Source organism: Salminus brasiliensis, chromosome 16, assembly GCF_030463535.1.
Source record: "Salminus brasiliensis chromosome 16, fSalBra1.hap2, whole genome shotgun sequence".
In the NCBI taxonomy this organism is placed as follows: Eukaryota; Metazoa; Chordata; class Actinopteri; order Characiformes; family Bryconidae; genus Salminus; species Salminus brasiliensis.
The window spans coordinates 27059024-27086714 of NC_132893.1; the positions used below are offsets into that span (position 1 = coordinate 27059024).

The 27691-nt window shown below is 41.1% G+C and overlaps 1 protein-coding gene across 12 annotated transcripts; it reads left to right on the forward strand.

Moving 5' to 3' along the window:
* The first annotated feature begins 139 nt into the window (after positions 1 to 139).
* Positions 140 to 27566, forward strand: tpm2 (tropomyosin 2 (beta)). Of its 12 annotated transcripts, none has more exons than XM_072659345.1 (9): positions 140 to 324; positions 5931 to 6056; positions 15388 to 15521; positions 15613 to 15730; positions 17085 to 17155; positions 18309 to 18384; positions 20398 to 20460; positions 20628 to 20697; positions 26357 to 27566. In XM_072659345.1, the coding sequence occupies exons 1-9, from the start codon at positions 211 to 213 to the stop codon at positions 26437 to 26439; spliced, it is 855 nt and encodes a 284-aa protein (XP_072515446.1). In that variant the 5' UTR covers positions 140 to 210; the 3' UTR covers positions 26440 to 27566. The 12 variants fall into 12 exon arrangements, with proteins under 12 accessions (XP_072515446.1, XP_072515448.1, XP_072515450.1 ...); XM_072659347.1 differs by lacking the exon at positions 18309 to 18384 and adding an exon at positions 19412 to 19487; XM_072659349.1 differs by lacking the exon at positions 26357 to 27566 and adding an exon at positions 23721 to 26281.
* Positions 27567 to 27691: the final 125 nt, after the last annotated feature.

Sequence of the window (27691 nt, forward strand, 5' to 3'; positions counted from 1 at the left end):
CTCGAGTTCCTTCTCAGATGGACATGGCCACGCCTCCACCTCGCATACGCCACGCCCACATGCCTTCATTGCTCCTCCCCGTCGCCCAATCTGCCTGCTGTGTGCCTCCTCTCTCCTCTGCTGGGTTTCTGTCTCCTCAGTTCAGCCTCACAGTCCTGAGCAGCCGCTCCACGTCCTTCTCCGAGCAGCAGAGACCCAAAAGAAGCAGCCATGGAGGCCATCAAGAAGAAGATGCAGATGCTGAAGCTGGATAAGGAGAATGCCATAGACCGGGCAGAGCAAGCTGAGGTTGACAAGAAGGGAGCGGAGGACAAATGCAAACAGGTACTTTAGTGGGAGGGAGTGAGTTTGACCTGCCAAGGCTCTGGGGAGTCACCCTAAGTCACCCTGAGTCTTCAGGAGCAGATAAAAGGGCAATTCAGGGGGGTTCTTTAGGTACTGGGACACAGTAAAAGGTCCCATTTATAACTAACTTTTGACAGTAGTTCCTTTCAGTCATTTAGAATGACTCTACTAGTGAACATCATCTGAAATAGTGTCCTCTATTACCTGATGGTCCAGAATCCACTGTTCACGGACGATTAGGATGGCAGAATAAACAGATGAGGCCCTGACACCCATCCAAATGCTCAGTTAGACGGACACACCCATGCCTGGCTGTGAAACTTAAATAAAGATGATTCCTCTTCATAGAGCTCAAGCAAACACGCTGAATGTAAAGCTAATAGAGTGGTAATCGTTTAGAAGCTGCTCTGAGTAATTTACTGTTTGACTACTCATTACAGTGAGTACAGGCTACGACATTTGTCACCTTTAGTGCACAAGAGAGTAACAAGAGGCTTCGGTCACATCATCAAGCACCATGGTTATTAAGTCCTAGTGAACTTCTGCTTTAGTGCACAAGACCGGATGACCATAAAACCCAAAGCATCATCAATACAGTGATGTCTCCTGTGTAGGAGTTCCTTCTGACAACTCTATCTCCGTGCTTAAGTGGCCCGCTGGTTAGGCTCGAGTGACATTCCCAGTTATTCGACTAAATACGACTTATAATATCAAGTGGCGCAGGCCGGGGGCCAGCCGGTTAGAGTTTTATTATAGACCAGGTCAGATTCTTGGTGCGAATGAGTTACAAGTCACCAGCATCCAAAGGCGCAGTCCATAAATTTGCACTCTGATTGGAAAGCTAAGGAGATGCTTAATTACATTGTTGTAATCGAATACAGTGTGATTTTACTCTGTTTTCACTGCCAGGAGGCCCAGAGAGAGGTCAATGTGGACTCTGGGCAGCCTTTATATTCAGCTCACCTGGATCAGCGAGACATTTTACAATAGTAACCATTTAAACAGTGTATTTGAGGTGATGTAAGTTAAACAGGCTCTCTCACATATCTGAGGAGGCTCCAAAAATAAGGAGGCGGCTTTCAGTTGTCTGCAAACCTTTCAGTGGATTGTTCTTTAGGGAAGCATTTTAGTAAATAAGGCGATGGAATGAGTGAATGTGAGGAACCCGTACTTTAACGCACTAATATAAAGGTTCTTTAAACATTTTAAAGCCACAAAGCGTATTCCCCTGTCCCTCTCCCGCCCTTTTTCACAAAACATTGTAATGTAGTTTTCACACTGGGAAAATTTCACTACCCGACCCTTTTAGTCCGTATTTGAAAACTAAGCTATTAAAACAGCTTGTTTTGAAATCACTGTTTTTGTGATGTCACAAAAACCTACGCGTTTACATACCCCCCCCCTCCCATTCAGCCTACTGCAGTTTAGCTCCGCCCATTCACACTGAGGTTATAAGGAGTGTTTAAGGAGGTTTTAGCCCAGGCACCTTCATTAAATCAAGCGCAATACAGGACAGCCAATCAGATCAGAGATCATTCAAATATGTCTTAAAAAGGCTTACTAGGCAACCTAATGGAAACAGCCTGTTTAATTCTAAGGGAGAAAGGGAGGTTGGAAAATAATCATTAACTTAACTATTATTCCAAATAAATATATTAATAAATAAATAAACAAAAAGAGTGGGCCTTTAAAACGGCTCTTCTTCATCCCAGATATCTTTTTAAACATAGTTCTTTAAAGAACTTATAGTGGTTCTTTTATGGCATTGCTCAAATAATATTAATGTTCATATTTACATTGATTTCAGGGCTGCTTTTACTGCATTTCTACTACAGGAAATTCTACATTGAGGGCATCATTTGTGTTATTTTGCCATCCTTCCGCCGGCACTGATATTCCTCCTCTTTCCTTCTACAAGTCCCACGCCTCTTGGGTTGTAAGAACACTCTTGACCTCGGTTTGCTTTGTCTAACTCTCCTCGGTAAAGAGGGAATTCTGGCTCCTGATGACTTGCAGCAATCGATGAAGACCGCCTCTGTTTCATTCTTTCCCATTGTGTCATTCCTCTGCCCTTCCAACACCGCAGACATTTCTCTGTGGTTTGTACTGGACCATGTTCATCCAGTGAGGGGGCTTCTTTTCACCTTAGTGCCAAGGCCCCCGAATTACCAGTCTGTTCCTTTTTCATGGTTTTGTCAGTCGACAGGCTGCATAATCTGCTCCTCATTTGTAGGTATTTCCTTTCTTAAAGAGGCATTTAGTCCTCGGAGGCTTTTGGAGTTTGGACGCTCTCTCTTTTCACTTCTCATCTCTTTTATGTAAGAAGAGCCGGCTGCAGCATATACACAGAAGCATGTGTCCTTGAGCATTTGCCAGTCCTTGGATATGTGTGTCTGTGTGTAATACAATACAGTTTTCCAACGCGATGTGAGTTAGCCAATGGGTGGCCGCTAGGCCTCACTTATTTAGACTTCAGTGTCTAAATCTGAAGATTAAAATCTGTCGTTCTTCTTCTTCTTCTTCTTCTTCCTCTTCATTCGGTCTCACTTTCTCTTAATCCCATCAGTCACTTCGGGTCATATATAGGACAAACTGTTCTTCCTAATAAGCTTCGTTCCACATTCTCATTCCTTCTTCAGGGCTTGTACCAACCGATAGCATCCTTGATCTATTTTGTGCTTCCCTTCCCTCTTCAAATTCTGCACAATGGGATCAAGGTTGTGTGTGTGTGTGTTTGGAGGGTCAGATGTTACCCCAGACCCAGCCCCAGCATTTGGATGCTGAAGGCCCAGGCCACATCTGACGTCGGAGATACAATTCTTCGCATAACTTGAGCCCAAATCAGGCAGAGTCTGTCTGCTCATCCATCAGGAGCACATAGCGTTCACACCAGCAGCCCTGGCTCTGTCACTCACAATGGGCTTTTTATAGCCTTTTTATTTCAGGCTTATAGCCTATTGTGTCTCTCTCCTCACTTTGGGCAGAGGGGGGCCTGCAGGTGAAGCTTAAATAAGCAGTCCTATGAGCCAGTGTGTCTCACATATGTTAACCAAGACCTGTTTAGTGACTAGAGTTTTTTCAGTTTAGCACTGGATTTATGAGGCTGGCGTTGGTAAAAAGTAACAGAAGTTTATGTAATGCCAGGTTTCACTATACTAGCTTAGTTATACTAGTTATTTAGAGCCCCCCAAGCCATAAGGCCCCCCCAAAAATCTATTCAGCGTGATTTTTCCTGATGGAAAGAATTAAGGGGCCCATATTAAGGGACAGCAAATATTTTTGTATATTTAGGAATTTCATAATAATTGTGCAGACATTGATCAGACATTGACATTGATTGACAAAGTTTAGACCAAATGTTCACATATAGAAACCAAGCTGCAAACTACAGTATTTACTGTTATTCTCCTATTCAGTCTATAGCACTTTAGCCCCGCCTATTCTCACTGAAGTTATAAGGAGCGTTTCTTTTATCCTGCTAACATAGGTGCTAATTCAGGACTGATACATATCTCAAAACAGAGATCATTTACATATGTAAGTCTTCAAAACACAGTAACGGATAAAGTGAAGATGTAAAATGGTCATAAAAGTGAATTATTTATTATTAATACCATTTATTAATATAAATATAAATTTATATTCAGAGTGAAAGTGAAACACCTGAATGGGACAAAAGAAAATAATAGACAAATGTAGGATATAGGCACTTTATCCCCTAAAAATGAACAATATAGACTTAATATTTCACATCTACTGTGACTACAATGCAAACAAGCTGTTTAACAAGTTAGTCCTAAGGTGTTAAACAATTAGACCCACTGGTGGATCCTGGGATTGTTAATGTGTTACTTCTATGTATATTCCAACATGCAAGAACTTATGATAACAGTGGTTGGTGAGCCCTCAAGCAGGACGTCAGTTAGGGTCACCAGAAACAGCCCCGCCATGTCCACTGTGTTTGGGGTGAGGGTGAAATTGTGTACATTTGATTTTCGGTGAAGTTTTCCTTTAACCTGTGCCCGGGAATCCACCCTTTTGGCCTACGCCTGTTCTTATAATTGGAGGCCCTCAGTTCCTCACACATCAAAGTGGCTGGTTTCGGTTCATTGAGGAATGCCTTGGCTCTGCGATCTTATGCGCTTACCCAGGAAGCTTTAATCATGGCCGCCCGTGGACCGTGGTCTATTTTCATAGCCGGAGTTGTGGTTTCCACTCCCATATACAGTAGCAGGCCGTCTCCAAGGCCTAGAAGAACACAATAAATAGATTCCATTTTTATAAGAGCCTAGCTAGATATGTGCTATGCTACAGCCGCCTGGCTTCTGGCTAATGCGCTGGAGGGGGGTTTATTTGATGTGTGCTGAAAGGGGAGAGTGAGCATCACCAGCTGCAGGCCTGGTGAAGGCTTTCACCATGGAGGCTGTGACTACATTCCCGTTATAATCCTGTCCCTCTGCCATCTTCACGTCATCCTCAGCCTGCCTGACCTTCAGCGCGGCACCACAGATTTATACCTCCAGCTTCAGATAGAATAACGTTTGTACAGCACTGAAGCAGCCTAAGCCATGAGAGGCCTTCAGTGACTTTCCCAGGCTTAAAGGGTGTCCTGAGGCACAATTTGAAACAGATTGTTAACAATGTTAAAAAAGAACTTTTAGAAACCTCAATTTTTAAAAGAGGTGTTATGCGAGTCAGGACAGTGTTAAAAACACTTCAGATGGGTGTGAAAATGTTTGATTAGACCTTTATGAATGTGCACTGTGGATCAACATACCAGAGACAATTGCATTCCTGGTATCTTGCACCATCATGAATGGAGAGTGTCAGAAATCTGAACTCATTTTAATATTTAATTATAGTATTAGGTCTCATGACAAGTAGTTTGGAAGCTACTTACATCTAATGTAGCAAGGAAATTGCTCCCAGCTGACTGTCCATGAATGTGGACACCATGCATGCATAACTGATGTAGTTGATTAAGAGTGGGCCATAGCTGCCAAGCGACATAACAGCTAAATATTATTATTGCACGATGGCTGCATGAAAACAGGTGTGCTTGAGCTGGAAAACCACAAAACTGTGGAGGAATCTGGAATCTGGTCCTCCAGGACTCGTAGTAGATAAGGAATGATAAGATCAGTAACTGTATTATAGGCCTACGTTTAAGGGGCTAGAGAGAGGCCAGCTCTGGTGTGTGGCTGTGAAAAAAGGTTGGAAAACAAAAGTAATTCAGAGAATTTTAGTAGATCTACATTGTGGTCTTACATCTGGAACTGTGCTCCAGAAGGAAAACCAAATAGAAAAACCTGGACCCTATGAAGTTTTGTGTTTTTTGCATTCTTTTAAGCAAATCTATTAATGATAAAATGCCTAAAAATGTGAATAAATAAATAAAAATGAAGTTGTTTTGAACATAATAAGAAATAAGAAATAGTTATTTTGACTGGATTTAAGATTATTTCTTAGCAGTGCAGCTAAGAGGGGGTTACAAACAGGTGGGGTTAATTGGTGTGTTAAAGACCTGATTAACTGACAGTACCACCAGAATAATAATATCCTGTGTGTGTGTGTGTGTGTGCCAGCTGGAAGAGGAGCTGCAGGGTCTGCAGAAGAAGCTGAAGGGAGTGGAGGACGAGCTGGACAAATACTCAGAGTCACTGAAGGATGCGCAGGAGAAGCTGGAGCAGGCTGAGAAGAAGGCCACAGACGTGAGTGACACACAGTAACACACACACACACACACACACACACACACTCAGAGACTATACACCTACACACTATCATGATATCAATTACATTTGGATTTGGTCAGTAATCAGAATATTGAATTTCAGAGCATTTGTCATTTGACAACATAGTTTATTTCTGATTCCACATTTAAAACTGGCTAATATAGATTTGGCACTATTTAAGCACCTACACTGTCTATAGTGTTGAAAGTCAATTAATAAATTGTCTCGTCTATATCTGGACATTTACTGAAGCCCAGAAATATAATACTGTATATTAAAATAAACATGATGGATGCGGCCATAATTTAAACACCTTATAACTGCTGTCACTCTATATGAACACATAAACGGGTGAAGATGCCTGAACATAAATTACCACTCTGATCTCTCTCAGTTTCTCTTTCGCCCCTGTGTGGTCGCAGATGGTACCGCAACCAGTCTTAGCAGTGTGTGCCTGTCAGTCACTCTGACTTGGGCCTGTCCTGCTCTCCTTACCACGCCATTAATCCCTGCCAAGGGACGACTGAGCAGCAATCTTGCTGTTGACAGCTGCACCGAAGAAAGTGCCAAACACTCCCCACTATCACATTCTGTAAACACTTCATAAAGCCTGTCAGCACCTCCAGCTAGGCCCCATGTGCTTTAATCTTTCTGACAAGATAGCCAGAGTGAGAGTCTGTTCGACTCTGGTGGAGGAGATGAGCTCTTATTTCTTATATTTTTATAACTGGCATCACGCTCTTGTCTCAACAAGTGAGAACAGTTAGAACGAGGAAATCGAATATAGGAAAGACTACACTGGGCTGGCTTTGTAGGCTTTAGTCGTCTCTGCTGTATGCCTTAAATACACGATAGTCAGTCAGTGACTGATTTTTCATTAACACTGATTTTTTATCAACACTCAACGTAAGCCCTGCGTTGAAGATGGGCATCTATAAGTAGACTATCAAGCATCACAAATACACCACTGGAGTCATAACATTAAAACCACTTGCCCAGTATTGTGTTAGTCTCCTTTATGCAGCTCCGACCCGTCGAGGCATGAACTCCACAAGACAAAGCCAGCACTAGCTTTTCAGTCTGATTGGGCCAAACTTTAGATTACGCTTCACTCCCAATGCGTATCACTGAGCCTTGGGCGCCTAACCCTGACCCTGACCCTGTAACCAGTTCACCAGTCCTATCACTTTTGGTAGGTACTGATAACTCCATACCAGAGACACCCCACAAGACCTGCCGTTTTGGAGAGGATAGCTCTACAAGGCTAAGGTTTGGCCTTTTGATAAAGTGGGTCAGATATTAAAGCTTGTCCATTTTTCCTGCTTCCAATACATGGACTTCAGGATTTGACTGCTTACTTGCTACATCCCACCTCTTGACAGGGGCCATTGTAACCAGATCAATGATCAATGTCATTCACTTTTTCTATCAGTGGTTTTAATGTTATGGCTATGTCAGTAGTGATTATATAGAGACACGCAGCAGTCTAAATGCGATGACCTCATGCTGAAATCTAAACAGCGTCTGTCAGGGTCACCGCCCTTTCCGGCTAATGTTCCATGATTACACCCTTTCCACTGGAGTTCTCACCCAATTTGTAATCCGCACCAACTGACCCCTTAGTATTATTCTAGTTAAAGCAAACCCTTTCCTGCCATTAGAGTCAGCAGATAATAAACCGGTCACTCCAGAGCTCATCAAGCAAACACTGTCAGAACCACCATTTATACCTCTAGAACCCCTTTGAGCCACACGTTCTACCATTCAGTTATTCATCTTAAGGCCTATTATTCAGTAACTACTAGGACTGATTTGACACCTACCCTGAAACTAGTGAGTAAGTAAAGCTTTGAGGCCAGACAGTCCATTTATTAATTACAGTAAATATTGTGTGAAATAATGATGCTTAATTAGACAAATAATCACACCGCCCATTAAAGAGCAGCAATTCAGAGAAGCTGTAATGGCTTAGATGCTCTTCATCTTTCTAACAGTGAACGAGGAGCCATCAGCACTGTCAGCTAGATTCAGAATAGTTGTCATACTATACACCAATCAGCCATAACACCTGTCAGCAGTCAGTTCTTGAAGTTGATGTGTTGTAAGCAGGACAAATAAGCAAACTTAAGGCTCTGAACCACTTTGGGAATGGCCAGATTGTGGTGTTCCCAGTATGCAGTGGTCAGCACCTACCAAAGGTGCTCCAAGGAAGGGCAACAAGGTCATGGTCGCCCATCTGGTCCGATGATACTTTTATTCAGAATTGCATCTAGAATTCCTGTTGTTTTGTAAAAAATCAGTAATCTTACATGCCTAAATAAAGATATTCACATTAAAGGGTTAATCTTAGAAGCAGCAAGATTTGATCAGTATTAAATGCAGTGTTCAATCTGTATGAAATATTGTTCTGTCCAAACAAAAACACAGACCAAAGAGGAAAAAGTGTACTGGCAGTGAGCCAAACATAGCCTTTACATTAATCATATGGAAATGCAGTCCTCCATAAATAATAGGGAAGCATTTCGGGCGTTTAAGGCCACAGCTGGCTGAAAAACCACGACACTGGAAGACAAGGACATAGAACAGAAGGGAGAGAAAAAAACAACCTAGTAATATATGGGATTGTTTGAGTGTGTGGCTGAGTGGTGGATATCCCCCCTGGGCCTTTGTATTATTATTATGTGACCAAAGAAGGAAAAGAATTGGAAGAATGCAGCCATTTGTTTACAGTGAACCAAAGTAATGCTTTCCAGCTCTAGTGTGTCTTTTCCAGACAGCGGTGTGAAAGGCAAAGGCATGTGTGAATCACGTTTAATGCTTTTCTAAGCTTGAATACTTGCTTTTCAAAAGGTCCAGCAGTCGTGCTTATGACTGAATCACTGTGAAATGTCTGCAGGCAGTCAGTATGTCCACTGCAGTAACACTGCTGGTGGTACACGGCTAACAGTAGGTTCAACTGGTTTACAGCTGGCCATATTACAACTGGTCTGTAAATCTAATCATGGGTGAAATAAGGCCTACACATCAGATATAGGCCTGAACAACAATAACATGGTCAGATGTATCATGTATGTCCAAAAGTATCCATGCAACTCTTCTAATGATCAAATTTAGCTACTTCGGGCACATCGAGCCCAGTGCCTAGCGTCATCTAGAGGGGTGTAAAGCTGTGGAGCAGTGAGCTCTATGAACTAATCATTCACCATCATTAACTGACCTCACGAATGCTCTTATTGCAGTCATATCCTCACAGCATCATCTAAATATCCCCTACACATTTTGTCTAAAGCCTTCTTAGAGGGGTAGAGGCTGTTACCAGGGGTGCAGTATAGATCTGACACATGGGGGTTAGGGGCTGACATCAGTAGGCAGTACTCTAGATACACTAATTTACACATAAAACTAAGTGAACAAGAATGACCATTTTCTCATGCAGTCTATACATTATACAACAATATTAAACCCAAAAATAAGCAATATTAATATCAGGATTAATAATGTGGAGTGTTTTCTTATACATATTCAATGTATAGATGTAGTAGGTATTTACTATAGAAATATTTTTTAAATCCTTGACATCAAAGAATTTGATGATAATAAACCATACTGCCCCCCCCACCCAAAAAATGATCTTTCATAATATTTACATATTAAATATTGTTTCAAATAATTATAGAATGCACACTAACTGCTAACATTAGGCAAAGAGTTACACCGCCCATTCAACAACAGTAGCAAAAGTTCCTTATTACAGTTTAATTCAGTTCTGTCCCTGCTTTAAAATAGCTGTTATACCATCAGCCATAACATTAAAACAGGTGAAATTAACAGTATTGATTATTCCGTTACAATGCCACCTGTCAACAGTCAGTTCTTGAAGTTGGGGAGTTGATGAAGATGTGTTGTCAGCAGAAGTGAGCAAGTGTAAGGCTCTGAACCACTTTGGGCCAGATAACTTATATTATATATGTTATAAACTGGCAACAAGGTCATGGTTCTCGAAGTCATGGTGGTCGCCCGTCTGGTCCAGAAAATAAAACATTCTGTGTCCCCCAAAATTGCACCAGTGGTTGTTACTACAGCAGAGGGCGGTAAACCCCCCTATTAATATTCTTGGAAACCCTTTGGTTGTAGTGTGTATACGTATAATTGATAAATGGTGCACTATACATAATTAAACTACATGTAATTTAGACATAGCCTTGTCTGGTAAATGAAACCTGCACTATACTGTAGGTCCAAATGTTTGTGGACACCCCTTCTAATGAATGCATACAGCTACTTGAAGGTGCACCCATTGCTAACACAGATGAGCAAATGCACACACACTCACACACACACACACACAAACACGCAGCGTGTGTAGACCCTGTGTGTAGAGTATTGCCATTAGAATAGGACTCTCTGGAGCAGATGAACATGAACCATGCCTAATGCCAAGCATGGGTTAGAGGGGTAACTAGACCCCCAACACTGAACTAAGGAGCAGTGGAGCTGTGCTCTCTGAAATGATGGTGCTGTTTTTTAGATGCATTGGGGAATTGGGGATGAGGTGGGATGGAGGTCATCCAACATCCTGATTTCACTAACATTTTTGTTGCTGAATACAATCAAATCCCCACAGCAATGCTTGAAAATCTAGTAGAAAGACAAAAGCAGCATCAACTAATTTAATGCCCTTGATTCCAGAAGAAACAATGAATGGGCAGGTGTCCCAATACTTTTGTCCGTGTGGTGAACGTTTCTCCACTTGCTAAACTGGGCCATTTCTTTAAAACGTGAGTGGCCCGTGACTCGTGACGTCACGTTAGATAAGAAGGGGGGCGGAGTCTGGGGCGCCTCAGAGGGCAACTTTTCTACAGGGCAGTTTGGTGTGGGAACAGGGCAAGTAGGAGGCAGTGCACAGAGAAACGTAGCAAGTGAAGGGCATGTCCGATCGTTAGGTCTGCATCAGGGGTCGGTGTCTCACAGCAGCTCGGGGTAAAGGGAGAAAAGCTAAATAGCTCACGACCAAGACCAAGACTAGGGGTTTACACTCGACTGCGTTTGCAATGGCTGGAATAACCTCCATCGAAGCCGTGAAAAGGAAAATTCAGTCGCTGCAGCAGCAGGCCGATGAGGCAGAGGACCGAGCAGAGGCGCTTCAGAGGGAGGTGGACGCTGAGAGGCACGCCAGAGAGAGGGTAAGAGGGAGGGGGGGTGAGGTGAGGGAGCTCCGCCACTGCCACTGAGCTCGACGCTGCAGAAAGTGCCGTGCGTGCCGTGCGTGCCGTGCGTGCCGTGCAGCTCTCTTACGCCGCTGTGAAGGAGGATAGGGGGGTTATGAAGACCTCTGTTGTTGACGGAGCTGCTGGCTCGTGCAGCTCGAGTTACCCGGTTGCTATAGTGATTCAGCCACGGGCCGGTAGCGCGCCACGCTCAGGCAGCTCTCCGGTTAAAGGAGTAGCTTCACTGCTTCACTGCAGTCTGATGTACACGTGTGTACCCCAGCTAACCCATGTGTAATGTGCGAGCTTGCTTATTTCATTTTACTGTAAGGCCACGAAGCCAGTGTGGCTTAGTAATCAAGGTCTCAGGTCTTTTTCTTTTAGCTTGCAGCTTCAGTGCAGACTAATGAAGCACACCTCTGACACCAATCATGCTTTTATTGGTTTTTACCAGAAAACCATCCCTCTAATATCACTTTCTGATATTTTACATGTTCTTCAGTCAGCCAATATCCTAAACCTGTAGGTCTTACGCCGCTTGTGTTAAAGGGTGTGTTTGTCACTCCCTGGGAAGGGCACTGTTGGATTCTCACTCAGACTATAGGGCTAACTAATACAAACAAATGCTTCTGACCAACTAGAAAAATGTTTAGCTATATATTTTGTGATATTTGAACATTTTGTGATATGTTTAGTATATTTAGGAAAATTCACAACCATCAGTTTAGTCTTTTAATCTCATCAAGAACAAAAGAAAAATGTGAATTGCCCCTTTAAAGTTGCTACCAGTGCTTTAATTTGGCCATTAGAGCAGGACTGCTCAATCCTGGTCCCAGAGATCTCCTGCAGAGTTTAGCTCCACCCTGAATCTAACACACCTGATCCAGATAATGAAGGCCTTCAGGAGCGACTGAACATTAGAGTCAGCTGTGTTGGATCTGAACTCTTCAGGGTGGTGGATCTCCAGGACCAGGATTGAGCAGCCCTGCATTAGTCATTGGAGTAGTCTTTATACTGCCCCTTTAATTTCACGGTCATGGTCGATGGTGTTGATACTGTTCCTTTAATTTGATCATTATGTTAGTAGTTGGTTATAGTATAGTTACACTTATTCCTTTTTATACTGTTTTGTGTATCTTGAGCAATATGATGCTATTTTTTATTGTATGGTGATACATTTTGTGATTGTGATTTGCAATCTGCTTTTCTAAGCGTATTGACGATGTTGTTAGTGCTTAATAAACATTGGTCAACAGTTTCATTACAAATGGTCTAATTACACAGGTTTAATTAGATGAAGTGCAGCCGATGTTGAATAGAAAGCACTGTATTCAGTAGTTTTTGAGAATCTGTTCCACAAAAAGGGCCTGATTATCTTTAATAACTCCTTTAATGTTGGTATGGCAAGGTGAGGTGCCGTAAGCTGTTCCATCTGATCCCAGCACGTTCTGCTGGCACAGATGCAGGCCGGGTATTTAACATGATCAAATTAGCTCTCTCTTTCACAGCCTAACCCTGTGGCTCTTTTCAGCTTTGCCTGAACCGCCTTTGTGAAGTAGAAGTAATATGTCAGACTTTAGACAGTCCAAAAGAGCCAAAGTCTGTTCTTGCTGGGGCAGGAACTTTAATGGTTTGACCCAGCGAGAAGCGAACTGTTTAGTCAACCTGCTCCCACTTCCTGTGTCCCCTCCTAGTCTTCGTGTCTATTGGCTTGAGTCAACCTGGCTCAGGTCCCAGAGAGCAGGAGGTTAATCATTTCCTGCGCTCTCTTCATTGCCTCAAAGCAAAAAGACCTTGGGATTGTCCAAACGTCTCGTATATCAGTGATTTAGTGCTGAGCTTTCCAGCAGAAAGACACCGGGCAAATGTGACTGGAGTAATTGACTTTTTTTATTTGTTAAAAGGATTCAGGCTTCAGGAAATGGTTGGCAAATCAGCCATCTCTCCATGCTTACTGTAGGCCTACAGGTTTATAAGAATCAGTGAGACGATCTTTAAAGAGGTTAAAAGGCAGAATTTCTTTTGAGTAAGTCATTTCAGCCATAGGGAATATTTGAGATGCCATTTGTGGCATTCCATGGCTGCTCTGGTGAATCTGACTGCAATTGGCTCAGAATGAGAGGATTTGACAGAATGGGCGTTTGATTAGCTGTCTTCTACTGGGGAGTGAGGAACACTGGCTCTATTGTACTGGTGGGACCACTACCCATGTGTCAGTGGGAAACATGGAATGCTGGAATTTGAACTCCATGCTCTGTACGTCTCTATCAGCATCATCACCACCATCACCACCACTACTACCATCTTAGATCTGTCCACACCTGGAGCAGAGAGCGGGTTTTACTGTTATTCGAGGTGCACAAAGGTGTATTTAATCCTACTTTTTAATTAAATCTAAATTAAAAAATTAAGCAAGATTCTGTACAATTTTCCCTAATCTTTCTTTAAAGTTTTCAAAACGTGAGAGACCCGGGCCTGCAGTTCTCTCCATCAGCTCCTCCTGTTTGAGGGGCTTCTTTAACATTACCAGTTAATTCTAATAACTAGCAGTGCCATCCTGGTGCATCCTAAGCCCACCTCCTCCACCTGACCACATCTGGAGCAGATGCCTCAGATGGCCTAAATCTTTTCACCTTAGCTATGTCACAAACTGTGCCCTCTTCACTATATAGTGCACTACTTTGGGTTCCGCCATTTTGAAGTGGTTTTCAAAAACGTAGTGCCAAATTTTCAGTGCGCTGTAGCTTTCCCACAATGCAACCTAATATCACGTTGTTTGGTTAGAAGATTTGCACACAGCTTCTCCGAGGAAGGCCGATGTTCAGTTTGTTGAGATTGTTCGGATTGCACGCTAATGAGTTCACGCAATGGTCTAGATTTTTGCATGTGAGGGATAACAAATGTCCTACAATGATTGTTAAAAAACAAAACACACTTGCGGCACAATACCCCTTTTTCATTTCCAATACCGATATTCAGATCTTGAGTATTGCCTGAAACGGATCCTTTGTTTTATATTTAAAAGCTACCAAACTTTGAAATGAATTTTTAAATTACGCATCTAGACGTTAGGTGGCGTGAAGCAGTAGACAGCTAACAACATAATTCTAGCCTAATTCAGGCTAGATTTGTTACAAGATCAGATCAGCTTCATTATTTTTCAACCCAGAGTTTAACTTTTATAATTAGAGATGTATTTTATAATTTATAAATATATTTGTAGTCAGTTTGAAGCCATTAAATAAACTAGCACATAAACAGTCAGTCGTGTGTTATCAAGGCCTCCTTTAGGACACAAACAATGCGTTGCTCTTTAAAGTCATGAGAGAAGGTAACTTTTTTTTTTTTCTTTTTTTTTGGCTCTGTAGCTTACAAGGCAGCACTGTGTGAGATTCACATTATGTGTGGTGTCTTTGGTACTGGGACAGTAGCCTTAACACAGCCAGTATAGAATGTGTCTTCAACTCTCTAAGGACGCATCCCTTTGAAAGATGTAGTCTAGATCTTGACAATGCAACGCAGCCCTAGATAGAGCTGACTGGTTCTCTATTCGTTTTCATTTAGCCTGTCTTGGGCTGTCCTGTCTCTCCTTTTCTTCAGAAGACAGTGTCCAGGGCTTTGGCTGAGAAACTCCCAAACATGTCGTATTTAAACTGAACATGTTTTGACGTTCTGCTGTGTAACGAGTGGGAGGTTGGTTTATTTCTCCCTGAGGAAAATGAACTTTACATTTTGACATTTGCCTGAAAAGTAAATAGAAGCATATGAAGAAAAATGTTCCTCAGTGTCCCGTGAGAGGATGTCTAGGGGTATATATCTTGGAATCACTGGTTCCCAAGATGAATGATTGCTTTGATAACATCCTAGAAGTCACTCTGTTGTGGGGAAAATTCTTTAGGGAAAACAGGATATTTTTATTTATTTATTTATTTATTTTAAACCATTCAGATACTGAATGCTTTTTATGTAAAACAGTGATGCCGCCTTGCAGCCAGTCTGGAAGTAGATTACATTATGTACACTGTTCATATAACGCTGTTTTTAGCAATAGTGCAGTGTTTGTTCCTTTCTGAATTTGTACTGTCTGTGTTGTCTTGTAGGCAGAGGCTGAGGTGGCCTCCCTGAACAGACGTATCCAGCTGGTTGAGGAAGAGTTGGACAGGGCCCAGGAGAGACTGGCCACCGCGCTGCAGAAACTTGAGGAAGCAGAGAAGGCTGCAGATGAGAGTGAGAGGTGAGTTAGTGTTCATATGTATGTATGTGTGTGTATGCATGTTAAGAACCACCCAGCTAAACCAGACTGACCATGCCTTTGTGTCCTACAGAGGAATGAAGGTCATAGAGAACAGAGCGACAAAAGATGAGGAGAAGATGGAGCTTCAGGAGATGCAGCTGAAGGAGGCCAAACACATCGCTGAAGAGGCTGACCGCAAATATGAGGAGGTGCGTACCTCAGGGCTCAATCCTAGGCTTTATGCCCTTAACATCTTTTCTCCAGAAGTTCCTACATATATGCATAAATATCAACTCAGGACAATCTTAAGCCAGTTCAGATATGTTACAAGTGTAAATAAGACCCTACTCTGTCAGTTTCTGAGCAGGTCATTTGCAGATAATTGACACTTTCTCACAAATACAGTGTTTGTTACTCCTTCAGTGACCTGGCATAACCTAAACCAATGGCTTTCAAAAAAGGAATATTTTCATTAATAAATATTCTTTTAATAGTTTTCTTTCAGCTCTTTCTTTTCTTTATTAGATCTTTACATGTTTATGTGAAGCTTTTATGTTCTCTCCACTTGTAGCCCAGGGCACTGAAAGGTCCCCATCCTTTCATTGTAGCTTTTCAGTGCCTGTTCATTTTCTATAGCTTTTAACTTTTCCTGCCAGGGGGTTCCTTTTGCATCTTTTAATGCATTCAGAGAGTTTCAGGAAATCAAAGTCTGTTGAGTTGATCCTGCTGGCTCATGTGTTTTGTTGTTGGGTTTTTTTTTTTTTGTCTTTTTTTTTTTGGGACTGCCTCTGCTTGTTTATCTCCCACTGGATGTTGTTGTTCGGTTTGCACGTCTGTAGACATAAATGAGTGGATCTACATGTCCCCACCCAGTGAATTCTGACACTGTCGTAGTTAAGCCTCCCACTCTGTCTGCCTACCGCTATAGGCTTAAGTAGCATATTGTGTTTAGACGTGGCATGGGCTTAAGGCTAGTGTTGCTAAGAGGCCCCTCACACTACTGACCAGCAGATTACCCTGTCAGGATTCACTCTGTGTAAGAACATTAAGGCTGTCATTGACTGCCTGCATCAACAGAGTTCAGAGTCTAACCACTGCACCAACTGTAGTGTTCATGTTTGTGAGCTGTTGGTGGACGGTCGTGCACAGTTTAACATGACCAGACTATTAATCACATTGGGGGTTTAAAATGTATATATTTATTGATCTTATGACATACTGTAGCGATTATCAGACACAGTATTGATTTTTACTTTGTTATTGATTAATAGTTTATGTACAAAGGTTGGTGGCAGACAGTGGTTTATTTTGTGTAGTGTGTAAACCCTGAATAGGTAGAAGTATATCACAATATATTAAATCATAACCCCAGTATCATTTTATATATTACTAGTTTTTGGCCAATACACAGCTCTGTTCTTAAAATGAGCAAAAAGAATGTAATCAGTATGACTGTGTTATCAGGTCTGTGGTGTTCTCTATAGGTTACACTGGAAGCCATACCCAGGCCTGTCACTGTAATTCTGTGTGTGTGTTAAAGAGATTGTTTGGTGTTACCTTCAGGTGGCCCGTAAGCTGGTCATCCTTGAGGGCGACTTGGAGCGTTCTGAAGAGCGTGCCGAGGTGGCTGAGGCGTAAGTATTATTTACTGTCAACAACAGAGCACATGTCCGCAGCTCAGCTGCTGTGTGTACCTAACGGCTCGTATTACTGAGACTGAGATGATGTTTTATTAAACACCAGTATATCCATTCTTACACCTGTGTTTTAAGGTCGAATGTCTTTTGACTACGTTTATGGTAGTCAGTATAGATTCGTTGACTATTTTTAGGCCTAGAAGTGTGTGTGTGTGTGTGTGTGTGTGTGTGTGTGTGTGTGTGTGTGTGTGTGTGTGTGTGTGTGTGTGTGTGTGTGTGTGTGTGTGTGTGTGTGTGTGTGTGTGTTCAGTATAATGGTTATGCACTATATGTCCAAATGTTTGTGGACACCCCTTCTAATAAATGAATTCAGCTACTTTAAGTTGCACCTATTGCTGACACAGATGTGCAAATGCACACACATCGCTTGTCTAGTCTCTGAAGAGGAGCATTGCCAATAGAATAGGACACTCTGGAGGAGATAAGCATGAACCTATTGGCACCATGCTTAATGCCAGGCAAGGGCTATAAAGCCCCTAGGATTGAGCTGTGGAACTGTGTTCTCTAGAATGAGAATACTTTTGGGATGAGGTGAGGTGATGATCGTACATCATTCTGACCTCTTTAACACCATCACTGAATGCAATCAAATCTTCACAGCAATGTGCCAAAATCTAGTTGAAAGCCTTAAGAGACAGTTACTGCAACAAAAGCAGTTTTTTGTGTTTAAATATTGATTTTAGAAGAAATGGTGAATGAGCAGGTGTCCCAACACTTTTGTCCATATAGTGTCCATCTTGCATGAACAGTTACCCAACATGATGCATGTCTGTGGTGCCTGAAAGGACTTCTAAAGCAACAGGCAGTATAAATGAAACTAGTTGTAGTGAATTCTTTATTTACAAAACTCTGGAATTGACTTTATCCCTGTTTCGTTTACCTGTGGCCTGTCGCCCTTCAGCCACCCCACTCCCTGTGTTGAGAGAAAGAAGTCCCAGTGAGAAGCTCTGGGGTACACTAACCACAGTCTCCCTTTGTTTTCCAAATGCATGCACCAATGCACCCCACCCTGGGACACACCACATTTGTGGCTCCCCATTTCCTGTCCCCCTCCCCTTCCCCGTTCCCTGCCCGTGTTGGACTAACCCAGTCGAGTCAGGCAGCTGGAGGAGGAGCTTAGACTCATGGACCAGAATTTGAAATCCATGATGTGCGGGGAGGAAGAGGTACTGCAGAGTGACTGTCACTCGAGCCCCCTGAACACTAATGCTAACTCTTTCTCTCCTTCATTCTTGCCAAAACTCGCTAACCTTCTCTGCTGCTTTGGGTGGCTCTGCTGCGTGTGCTTTGAGTGCCACCTCTCTCTCTCTTTCAGCGAAGTATTATAGGTCAACCATCTCCTGCCAAGCGAAGGTGGCCCCTGCCAAAAACTTAGAGAAAGGTTGAGTGAAGCAAATATAGGTTCAGCCAAAGTCTTCTTCCTTAGACCTGACTGTATGAATGTCAGGCAGATGCAGTTGTGATAAAGGGTCTGTGAATACATTGGAATGATCTGAAATTCTGCTTGAATGCCTCCTGTAATGTGATTTGATCCTTATTTAAGTCTTTATAATTAATAAAGATTAATAACTTATGATGGACACACCACTTGCAATGACATTAATTCAATGACAAGTTTAAACCATCACAGGCACGGAAATAACTGTATATTAATGTATGTAACCTTAAATTAACACTTTCTGTATTTGCTTATCTGTCCTGGTCATTGGCTATTGTGTATTCTATAATGTAGTTTGTCCCATTAAACAAAACTGGCAAGCCTTGCAGGATTTGTTTAGTTCTAAAATGCAGAATTCATTTATTGTCAAGTTTGTGCGAACAGTAGGCGAGCTTTAAAAAGTAGGATTGCCTAATGTTGCAAAGCCTTCAGGGTGTCAAGATCAGGAAAGTCCAATTAAAAGAGACTGCACATTAGGAATGTGGCATATCTACAGCTAAAGCCATTTCATTTTCCTTATCCATGACCTTTATTAGTTATTATGCCTTTAAGGACCACATCACATTTTGATTCATTCATGCAGTATTCTCACAGCTGTGTCCAGAGTATCTGTTGACCAGAGAGGCACCTTCTCCTTCTTTAGGTTGGGGTCTCCTTAGCTTAGAATTCTGCTCTGTCTGTCTTCTTAAAATGCTCTCTCCTTCTCTTTTTCTCTCTCCCCTATCCTGTTTTCCCCCCTTCTTGCTATGGCACAGCAAATCTGGTGACCTTGAGGAAGAGTTGAAAAATGTCACCAACAACTTGAAGTCTTTGGAGGCCCAGGCAGAGAAGGTAGGAGAAGAAGCAGCCGTTGGCTATGTTACTGTGGGGGGGGAAAAAGCCAACATGGCCTCCAAATTACAGTGGCGAGCCACTTGTGGGCCTAGGTGTTTGGGTAACCATAGAGATGATTACTGAAGCACTAAGTGTGACACAGGAAAAAAACCCAGAAGGCCTAGCGTGGAAAAAGAAGGAAATCTACTTTCCCCCAGGACCTCTTAACTACAGTAAAGTCTGCGTAGTTTGTTTAGCCATTACTGGTCATGTTATTGTAATATAAAGGTGTAAGATTACTTCGAAAACAAACACAGTCTCTCTCTCTCTCTCTCTCTCTAATATATATATATTAGCTTAAAGGTAGAAGCCAGACCGACACTTCATCTATAAGAACTGGAAATTTGGGAGAATTTGAGATATTCTCAGGATTTATTTGTATAAATATGTATTTTAATTTATTTATTACATTTGGATATTGCTTTCTCTACGCCTTACATCACCACTTACTATCTTTGACATTGTATAAGTACTTCATGCTTTAAAGGAATCTGAAGATGATTGTGTAAACTGCGGTCACATTATTACATGATTTCAAATAAAATAGGTTCTCAACTAAAAGTTCTCAAACCACTCTAAATGAGTATGATCACATACTTGGGGGGGGGGGGGGATTCCCCATTAAACTCTAAACATTAAGCTACAGGCAAAACCGCACAGTCCAAGTCCATGCTCTTAACTTCAGATTTCAATCATTTTGCATTGTGTAATTGCTAAATAAGCCACCTTGGTGTATTTGATTCCACTGCTCTTTCTCTGTCCTGTGCTCTGCAATCTCTCTGTGTTTTCAAAGCTGCACTATTCTTCAGCTTCAGGCCATGCTGGTCACGTCATTAACGATTTCATCTCTCCTTTATAATCTCCCTAGTACTCCACAAAAGAAGACAAATATGAAGAGGAAATCAAAGTGCTCACTGAAAAGCTGAAAGAGGTGAGCGCTCTGTTAATGCATTCAGTGCACACTGAAGGAATTCTCAGTAATATAGGGATTGAGTTCTCCTGTTTCATTGACTGGTATGAAAAAACTGTTTCACGGTCTGGTGCAGGCCTGATTGTTTTCCGTTTCGTTGGCTGACTTTCAACTATTCTCTTTCCTAGGCTGAGACTCGTGCTGAGTTCGCAGAGAGGTCTGTGGCTAAGCTTGAGAAGACCATTGATGATTTGGAAGGTATGTCTATCGCAGTTTCCCTCCTAACAGTTCTGGGAACTGAATTGGGAATGTTGTGCTTTACTAGATTTCCAATTTTACTACATTTCCATTTTTGTTTCTCCCTGTTATGTTTTTATGGCATGCTCATCTTCACTTAAAAGGCTTAAAATGACTGGGTATTAACAGAGTATTGCTGCAGTGGGTTGGTTTAAAAAGTGGCGCATGCTCAGTTTGCTCAGATGGGAAGTAATCCAGTGATTTTAGAGTTGTAAATAGTCACAGCGTTGGTAGAATACAGTATATTGCAGTTATGTTTTTACTATTGGTTATTAGCTAGTGCTTCATTAATCCATCTTATGTTGGATAGGTGAATGTAGCGTGCTTTACTGTCTCTACCAATGCCACTACCATGTTGAGGTAGCTGCTGTGTTGAGAATGGTGCACTACTCAAATGATACGAGCTCAGCTGTGATCCCATAATAGTTTCTTTCTGTTGAGTGTGTGGACTAGGGCTGATAGTGTTGGTATGCTACAGTCAGGTATTGGTAGGTGTATAATGTCGCTCATGCATAAATCTGGTATCTACATATTTTTTGACCACTTGAATGTGCCATTTTATTTGTTTTATGTTAACAAATGTATAATTTCCCAGAGTTTTGGGTGACAGTGAAATGACAAAATGGCCAATGACTGTAGGTACTAAACTGATGTGCCTATTAAAATGGCTGCTCCTGTGCTCTTCATGTTATGCAGAGGTTTTAAAACTGGCCAGTAGTGACAACAATAAAGAGGGGAGATTAACTGAATGTGGAGGTTACGGATTAGCTGTGCACATTAGCGTTAAATTACCGAAACCACACTAATGACCGACTCGGGTGGCATGCAGATGTGGTGTGATACGTTTTGTGTTCTGGACTTTTTAATACTGCACGAATATGTAATCAGGGTAGATTACTGGTTGGCGTGAGCATGGTGTTTATGCACAGTTATATGTACTGACCATGATTAGTTTTTTTCCGCTTGTAAGAAAGGACGGCTTGTACAAACTTCAGTTCTCTATCTGATCCTCTGTTCTTTTCCCACTCTCTGTTTCGTTCTGTCCGTCTCGTGTGTCTGTTCATTCACTGTTCGTCTGCTCTCTGTCTGGGGCCGAAATGCAGACGAGGTGTACGCTCAGAAGCTGAAGGGTAAAGCCCTCAGTGAGGAGCTGGATCTGGCTCTCAACGACATGACTACTCTCTAGATGCACTGCCTTCTCTCTTTCTCTCTCTCTCCGCCCCTGCCTTCCTCATCGTCCCTGTCTCCTCAGTTCTACTTCCTTGGCGCATCCCACACCTGGCTTACCTGGGGGTTCACTCATCGTCATTCTCAATTTCTTTCTTTTTCTTTTTTTTCCCCTCCATTCCATTGTTCAGATAAAATCCCAGTTTCACATATTTAAGCGACAGAATTCATCTCTAGGCAGGATTGTTAACAAATGTTATGCCTGTTTAGCCCCTAATAAATGAGTTTGATAAGGCGTACCCCAAGGAGCCAGTCTGTGTCCTATCCCTTTTTCCCTGTACTTGCTGTATCTGGAGGTATCAACACGGTGTTATTTCCCCTTACTTGTCATTTTAGACATTCTTATTTCTGCCCTTGAGCTTCGTCGGTCTGTCAGTGTTTACACCTCTGGTACAACTGGATTTTGTTCATTCTCTGTTCTGTGTCTCTGTAGTGCTTTCTCCCTCTGTAATAAAAAGCAAAAAACTTTACTCTTTCTTTTTCCATTCATGCCATTCTTTATGGTATTTTTTTTTTCTTGTGGATTGGTTGCAAATTTATTTATAGCTTTGAATGGAATTTAGAAATGGACAGCTTAATCAAGTGACCTTTTATTAATTTGATAAGTAACAGAATTTCCTTCCGATATTTGCTCATTACTAAAGAGAGGCAATTGCAGAACCAAAGTGCCAAAACTATCTGTTGTAATTTTGACGATAATAAATTATATTCAGAAAATAAGTTTTATGAGCCCAGTCAAAACTTTTCTTTTCCAGTTTAGTTGTTTGAAGAAACCAGTGGAATGGAAAAGTAATTTTGTCTGTTCCTATACTGCAATTGTTATTTAAATAAGCAATTTGTAAATGGTCACTATGACCAGGCTAGGAAAATAGTTGTTGTGCAGAAAACAAACAAAAAAAACCCTACAGTTTTGGTTTGGATTTTTGAAGCAACTATTAAACAACACAAAGCAGCACAAGCAGCACTTTTGGTATAACTCCAGACTCCATAACCCCCCGCAGTTGCAGTTTATTAAAAGATCCTACACCTACTCCACCACACTTTCAGGACATTGTCTTAAGTGGGTTTGACTAGAGTGTGTCTTTTAATTGGGCTCCTGAATTTAAAAAAAAAAAAACAATGTGGGCTTTATGTTATAATTGCTATGTCCAAGCTTATCATAAGGTAAGTGATACCAGTCCAATTGCAGTAGTCCTGTCTGGTGTATAGGAATATTTATTTTCCACAAGATTTTTTCTGTTTGTGCACCATTAGGGCTACAGGTTCTTCTGTTCAGTACCACTATGCCCTCAACTCTCTACTCTCTCTTTCTATATATATATATATATATATGTGTGTAGCTGGTGCAGTGTATTGAAATCAGTCTGGCAGTCGAAAAGAATTGCTGAGATATTTAGTTTTATTGTGATGATCACGGGCACACATTAGAACTTCTAATGGGGTGAAAAAGAAACCCCCCAAAAAAATGGAACATGAGCTCATTGACCCATTAGATGCATATAAAGCTAGATAATCATCAGTGTATGACACACGTACAGTTCTTTTACACTGCCAGCGTACACTGAAATGTGTGTAGCAGTTGTACTTTCCCCTCACCAGAAACTCTAGTTGTCTGTGCCCTCACTCCTGCTCTACTCTTCAGTGCCTTCTGCTTTTGACTGCACTAACCCCTCCCTCCCTCTTTCTTTCTTTCCCCTCTTTCTGTCCCTTCATCCTCTTGCCTCTGTACTCGGCTCTTCATGATGCTGCGGCCACAGATCGCTGCCAAATGACGCTGGAGAAAAACCACGTTCTCAGTAATGAGCTGAGAGTAGTTCTAAATGAGCTCAACAGCTGAGCTGCTGAAGATGAAACATCTCTTCATTTCTCTTTTTGTGTGCTGTATGTTGCCTGAAATAACTCCTCCTGATAAGCAGAGACTACCAGTGTGGCTGTTTGTACTGTTTTATGCTACTTTACGCAGCTGAGCCTATCCGCAGCCTTGCTAGACTATGCACAGCAGAATGTGTAGAATTGAAATCATTAACCGCTGGCTTGTAAAATGTGAAATGGACTGTAGTTCAGTGCTTACTTTGCTTGGTACAAATATCTGTGTACATCAGAGGTGGCTCATACCCTGACAATCTCGGAGGTGTGTGAGAAATAACTTAGTCTGTAAAGATAACACATCTGCTAGAGACATACCTAAATGTTGTTGGATGCATTTTAAATTAGGGATGTTCTGAGGCAGTATTTAATGGATTGGGTACCGTTTCACAGATATTATTGCCCAGCCGGCAGCAGCGCAGACATTCAGTCCAGAATGTCTCATCATAGATACTGACACTAAAAACAAAGGGATTTTATGGAACGTATTAATTAGCAGCTCATCTTATCTGAACTGTGTGACTGTTATTTATACAAACCCTATTATACAAACCGGCTGATATTCTGCATTAAGAGACTGATTGGATCGGCGGGGTGGAAATTACCGGTGATTGCAAAATGGATGGGGAACATTATTAACCTTAAAAGAAATGGCATGGCATGCTGTTTATTGTGCTAAGCATAATACTGTGCCTCAAGCTCAATGACTATCATATACAAAATCACTTGCAGTTTTGTTGATTTTCTAAGTGACACACACACACACACACAAAAACCTACAAAAACCTACCTAAAATTAGCAGCACATACCATATTTGATGGTTTCCTGTTGTTCTATGATTCTATCTAGGAAATGTTTTTCAGCTGTTTGCTAAGCTAACTTGTTTTTAAATGAGCCCTCCTTACCTCTTTTATTTATTTGTTTGTTTGTTTGTTTGTTTGGGCTAGATATATTTAAAAGAAAAGGAAGCCATACAGCTGACATTACTGCTAGGAAGCCTGCTTCCACATCTGTGTTAGCCTCTACATGACATTGTTTTGAACATGTAAATGAAAATGTTTAGTAAAATAATCATTAACTAACATGTTCTGTTACCAGACCTTTTAGTATAAAACTATTCAAATTAAATGACATTTACCTACTGTAGAGTTTGCACTTTTAGCTTTTCTGGAAAACATGATTTTTCATCAAAGTCAAATCTTTGATATAAAGGTTCAGCTAGAACGTCTCAGCCTGTGTCAGTGAGACCATACTTTTATCACAGTGACCAGAGAAAATACCCCCCCTGACTTTTATATTGTTAATCGTACCATTTTTGGCTATGCAGTTAAGTGCATCGCTAAGCTGAGGGTGTTCGTCTTTTGTGTTTAGTGAAATCCAAACCTGTGCTGACATTTTGCTCACTGAAGGCCTCTCTCACTGCTCTGAGCTTTAGCGAGGCATCTACAGGCAGGGATGCCCTTTCTGCTCAGTCACATGAGAAAGCAAACAACTCAATCAAGTTAATTTGTCTGTTGATGTGAAACATACTTGTTAAAAATTAGATTAATAAGTGTTTTCTGTGATCAGCAAGTTTATGTAGTTTATTTAAGAAGTGCTTGTGAAAATGCCTGCAAAATCTACAGTTATGTAAAAAGGTTAAGACACCCTATTAAAACTGTTGTCTTTTTTTTTTTTTTTTTTTTAATGGAAACATACAGATGGGGGTAATATAACTAAACACATACAACTGAAGAAATGTCTTAAAAATATTATTTAAGGCCCTGAGTGGTCCAGCGGACCATCAGCAGCCGAGGCCCAGAGAGAGCACAATTGGCCTTGCTCTCTCCTGGGTGGGTAGATGGAGACCAGACACAGTGTTTGAGCAGAGGAACCCCATATCAACTGTATGGCTGTGGGAATATCAAGGTTTGAGGCTGCTTTTCTGCAGTAGGGCCTTGAGAGCTCTCAAACACTGAATCTACTAGGAATTCTTTATTTTATAAGAAGGAGAGGAAAATGTGAGACTGCCTAAACAATAAAGCTGAAACGTCACACAACTGAAAGAAATCTGCATGGAGAAATGGGAGAACTTTCTCCTAGTACGTGTCAGAGACTGGTAGATCATTAAACGAAACATCTAACTGACAGTATTTCAGCCAAGAGGGGAAATGCCAGAGATTTGGGCATAGGGTGTCCTATTTATTCCTCACAATTTATTTTACATTTTTTATTTATTTATTCAGTTTATTACCTCAATCTCTTAAATTGTTTAAATGAAGGCCAAATGTCCATATGTTTAAGGATGTTAATAAAGACAAAGGTTTTCATAGGGTGGCCTAACATTTTCACATGATTATATTGTTCTGTGTTGTCTAAACTATAAATACAGTACTCTAATTATATCATGAATATGCCTTATTGTATGGGAATGTACTGCTAGCTGGAAAATGAATAAATCCTGAATTTCAAGTGGAAAGTCCCATATTTGTTTGCCTCTGGCTGCAGGTTGAGTCTTGTTTTCACACTTTGTCCTTTTTGTTCCAGAGAAACTAGCCCAGGCTAAAGAGGAGAACCTAGGCATGCACCAAGTGCTGGACCAGACTCTAATGGAGCTGAACAATTTATAAAGCGCAAACGCTGCGTCACAAACAAGAGTCTTACACGGCATAGAGCTTTCTATTGGAGCCCAAAGCACCTACTCTCTGCCTATGTGCACACATCCCTCGCAGGGGTAAGGTCTTAATAGCTTCAGTTTTATAGACGAAGACGTCCTGAAATTACACTCTGCCATTTGATTATTTTAGATAGATGTCCCATGAAATGTTTTCAGCTACAAGCCCATTGAGAGGCTTGTGTAGTCAGTCAGAGAATCAGTAACACATCCATTACTAGTTTAGACTTAAGATAGGTTCATTACAACAGACTAACCAGTGTATGACCAAAGTTAATTATTCATCTATTTACTAACAAGTGTTGTGTTCAGAGGGCTATTTGCACCTTCATTTTGCTATTACTGGTCGTCTGTTTCAACCCAAGCGCTTTTAAATATTTCAAAGTTTTATGAGAACAAAATGTATCCAAACCAGTAAAGGGACTTTTGCACTTTTTTTTTTTTTTTTTTTTTTTTGAAAATTTGATTTTTTTTAAATATGGACTGATTTCATATGTGTAAATGAAGTACAGAGTGGTTTCTGCTGATTAATGCTGAAAATGTAGGCACTTGTAGAAAAGGAAGAACTTCATGTTTCCTTAAAGTAATAAGCACTTCTTGGTGACCATTCCTACAGTCTGATTACTGACCAAAGGTCAGCAGAGATGACCCAACACAAACGGGTGGGATTCAGTGCTTGTTTACAAATGTGAAATTGGTCCATTGATTTCTTCTCCAAAAAATGACTGCAATGGCCAAAGTATCAATGTTGAACACTGTTTATTTTTCACTGCAAATGAAGTTGACTTCTGAATGTGTTTGCATTAGACTGTGATGTCTGAACGAAATATCAGAAAACAGTTCTGATTTCACTGTCATTTGTTTTTTCCCTTTACATTTTAATGAAATCTGGTATTAACTGATTCCGGAAAACACAAACATGTTTTTAATCAACTGAAAGATGGCCATCACTGTATTCTAAAAGGGGAATTTGCTAAATGAATTAACATTCTTAATTATTGATTTACAGCCTGTTTTAATGCATCACCTGTCTATGCAGTTGTGTAAGCTCTTTGTTAAAGATGATTAAAATGTTGAATACAAGTGGCTCTTTGAATCTTTTCTTTTTTTTTTTTTACTGTATTTAATTTACTGTAATTAATATGGATGATTGTCATATTCTAAATCACTTATTTATGGATAGATAGATAGATAGATGGATAGATAGA

Coding starts and splice junctions, on each gene's coding strand:
- tpm2 (XM_072659345.1), top strand. CDS start 211: ATGGAGGCCATCAAGAAGAAGATGCAGATGCTGAAGCTGGATAAGGAG. Junction 20,461..20,627: donor TCACTGAAAAGCTGAAAGAG/GTGAGCGCTCTG, acceptor TCTCTTTCCTAG/GCTGAGACTCGTGCTGAGTT. Junction 20,698..26,356: donor GACCATTGATGATTTGGAAG/GTATGTCTATCG, acceptor TTTTTGTTCCAG/AGAAACTAGCCCAGGCTAAA.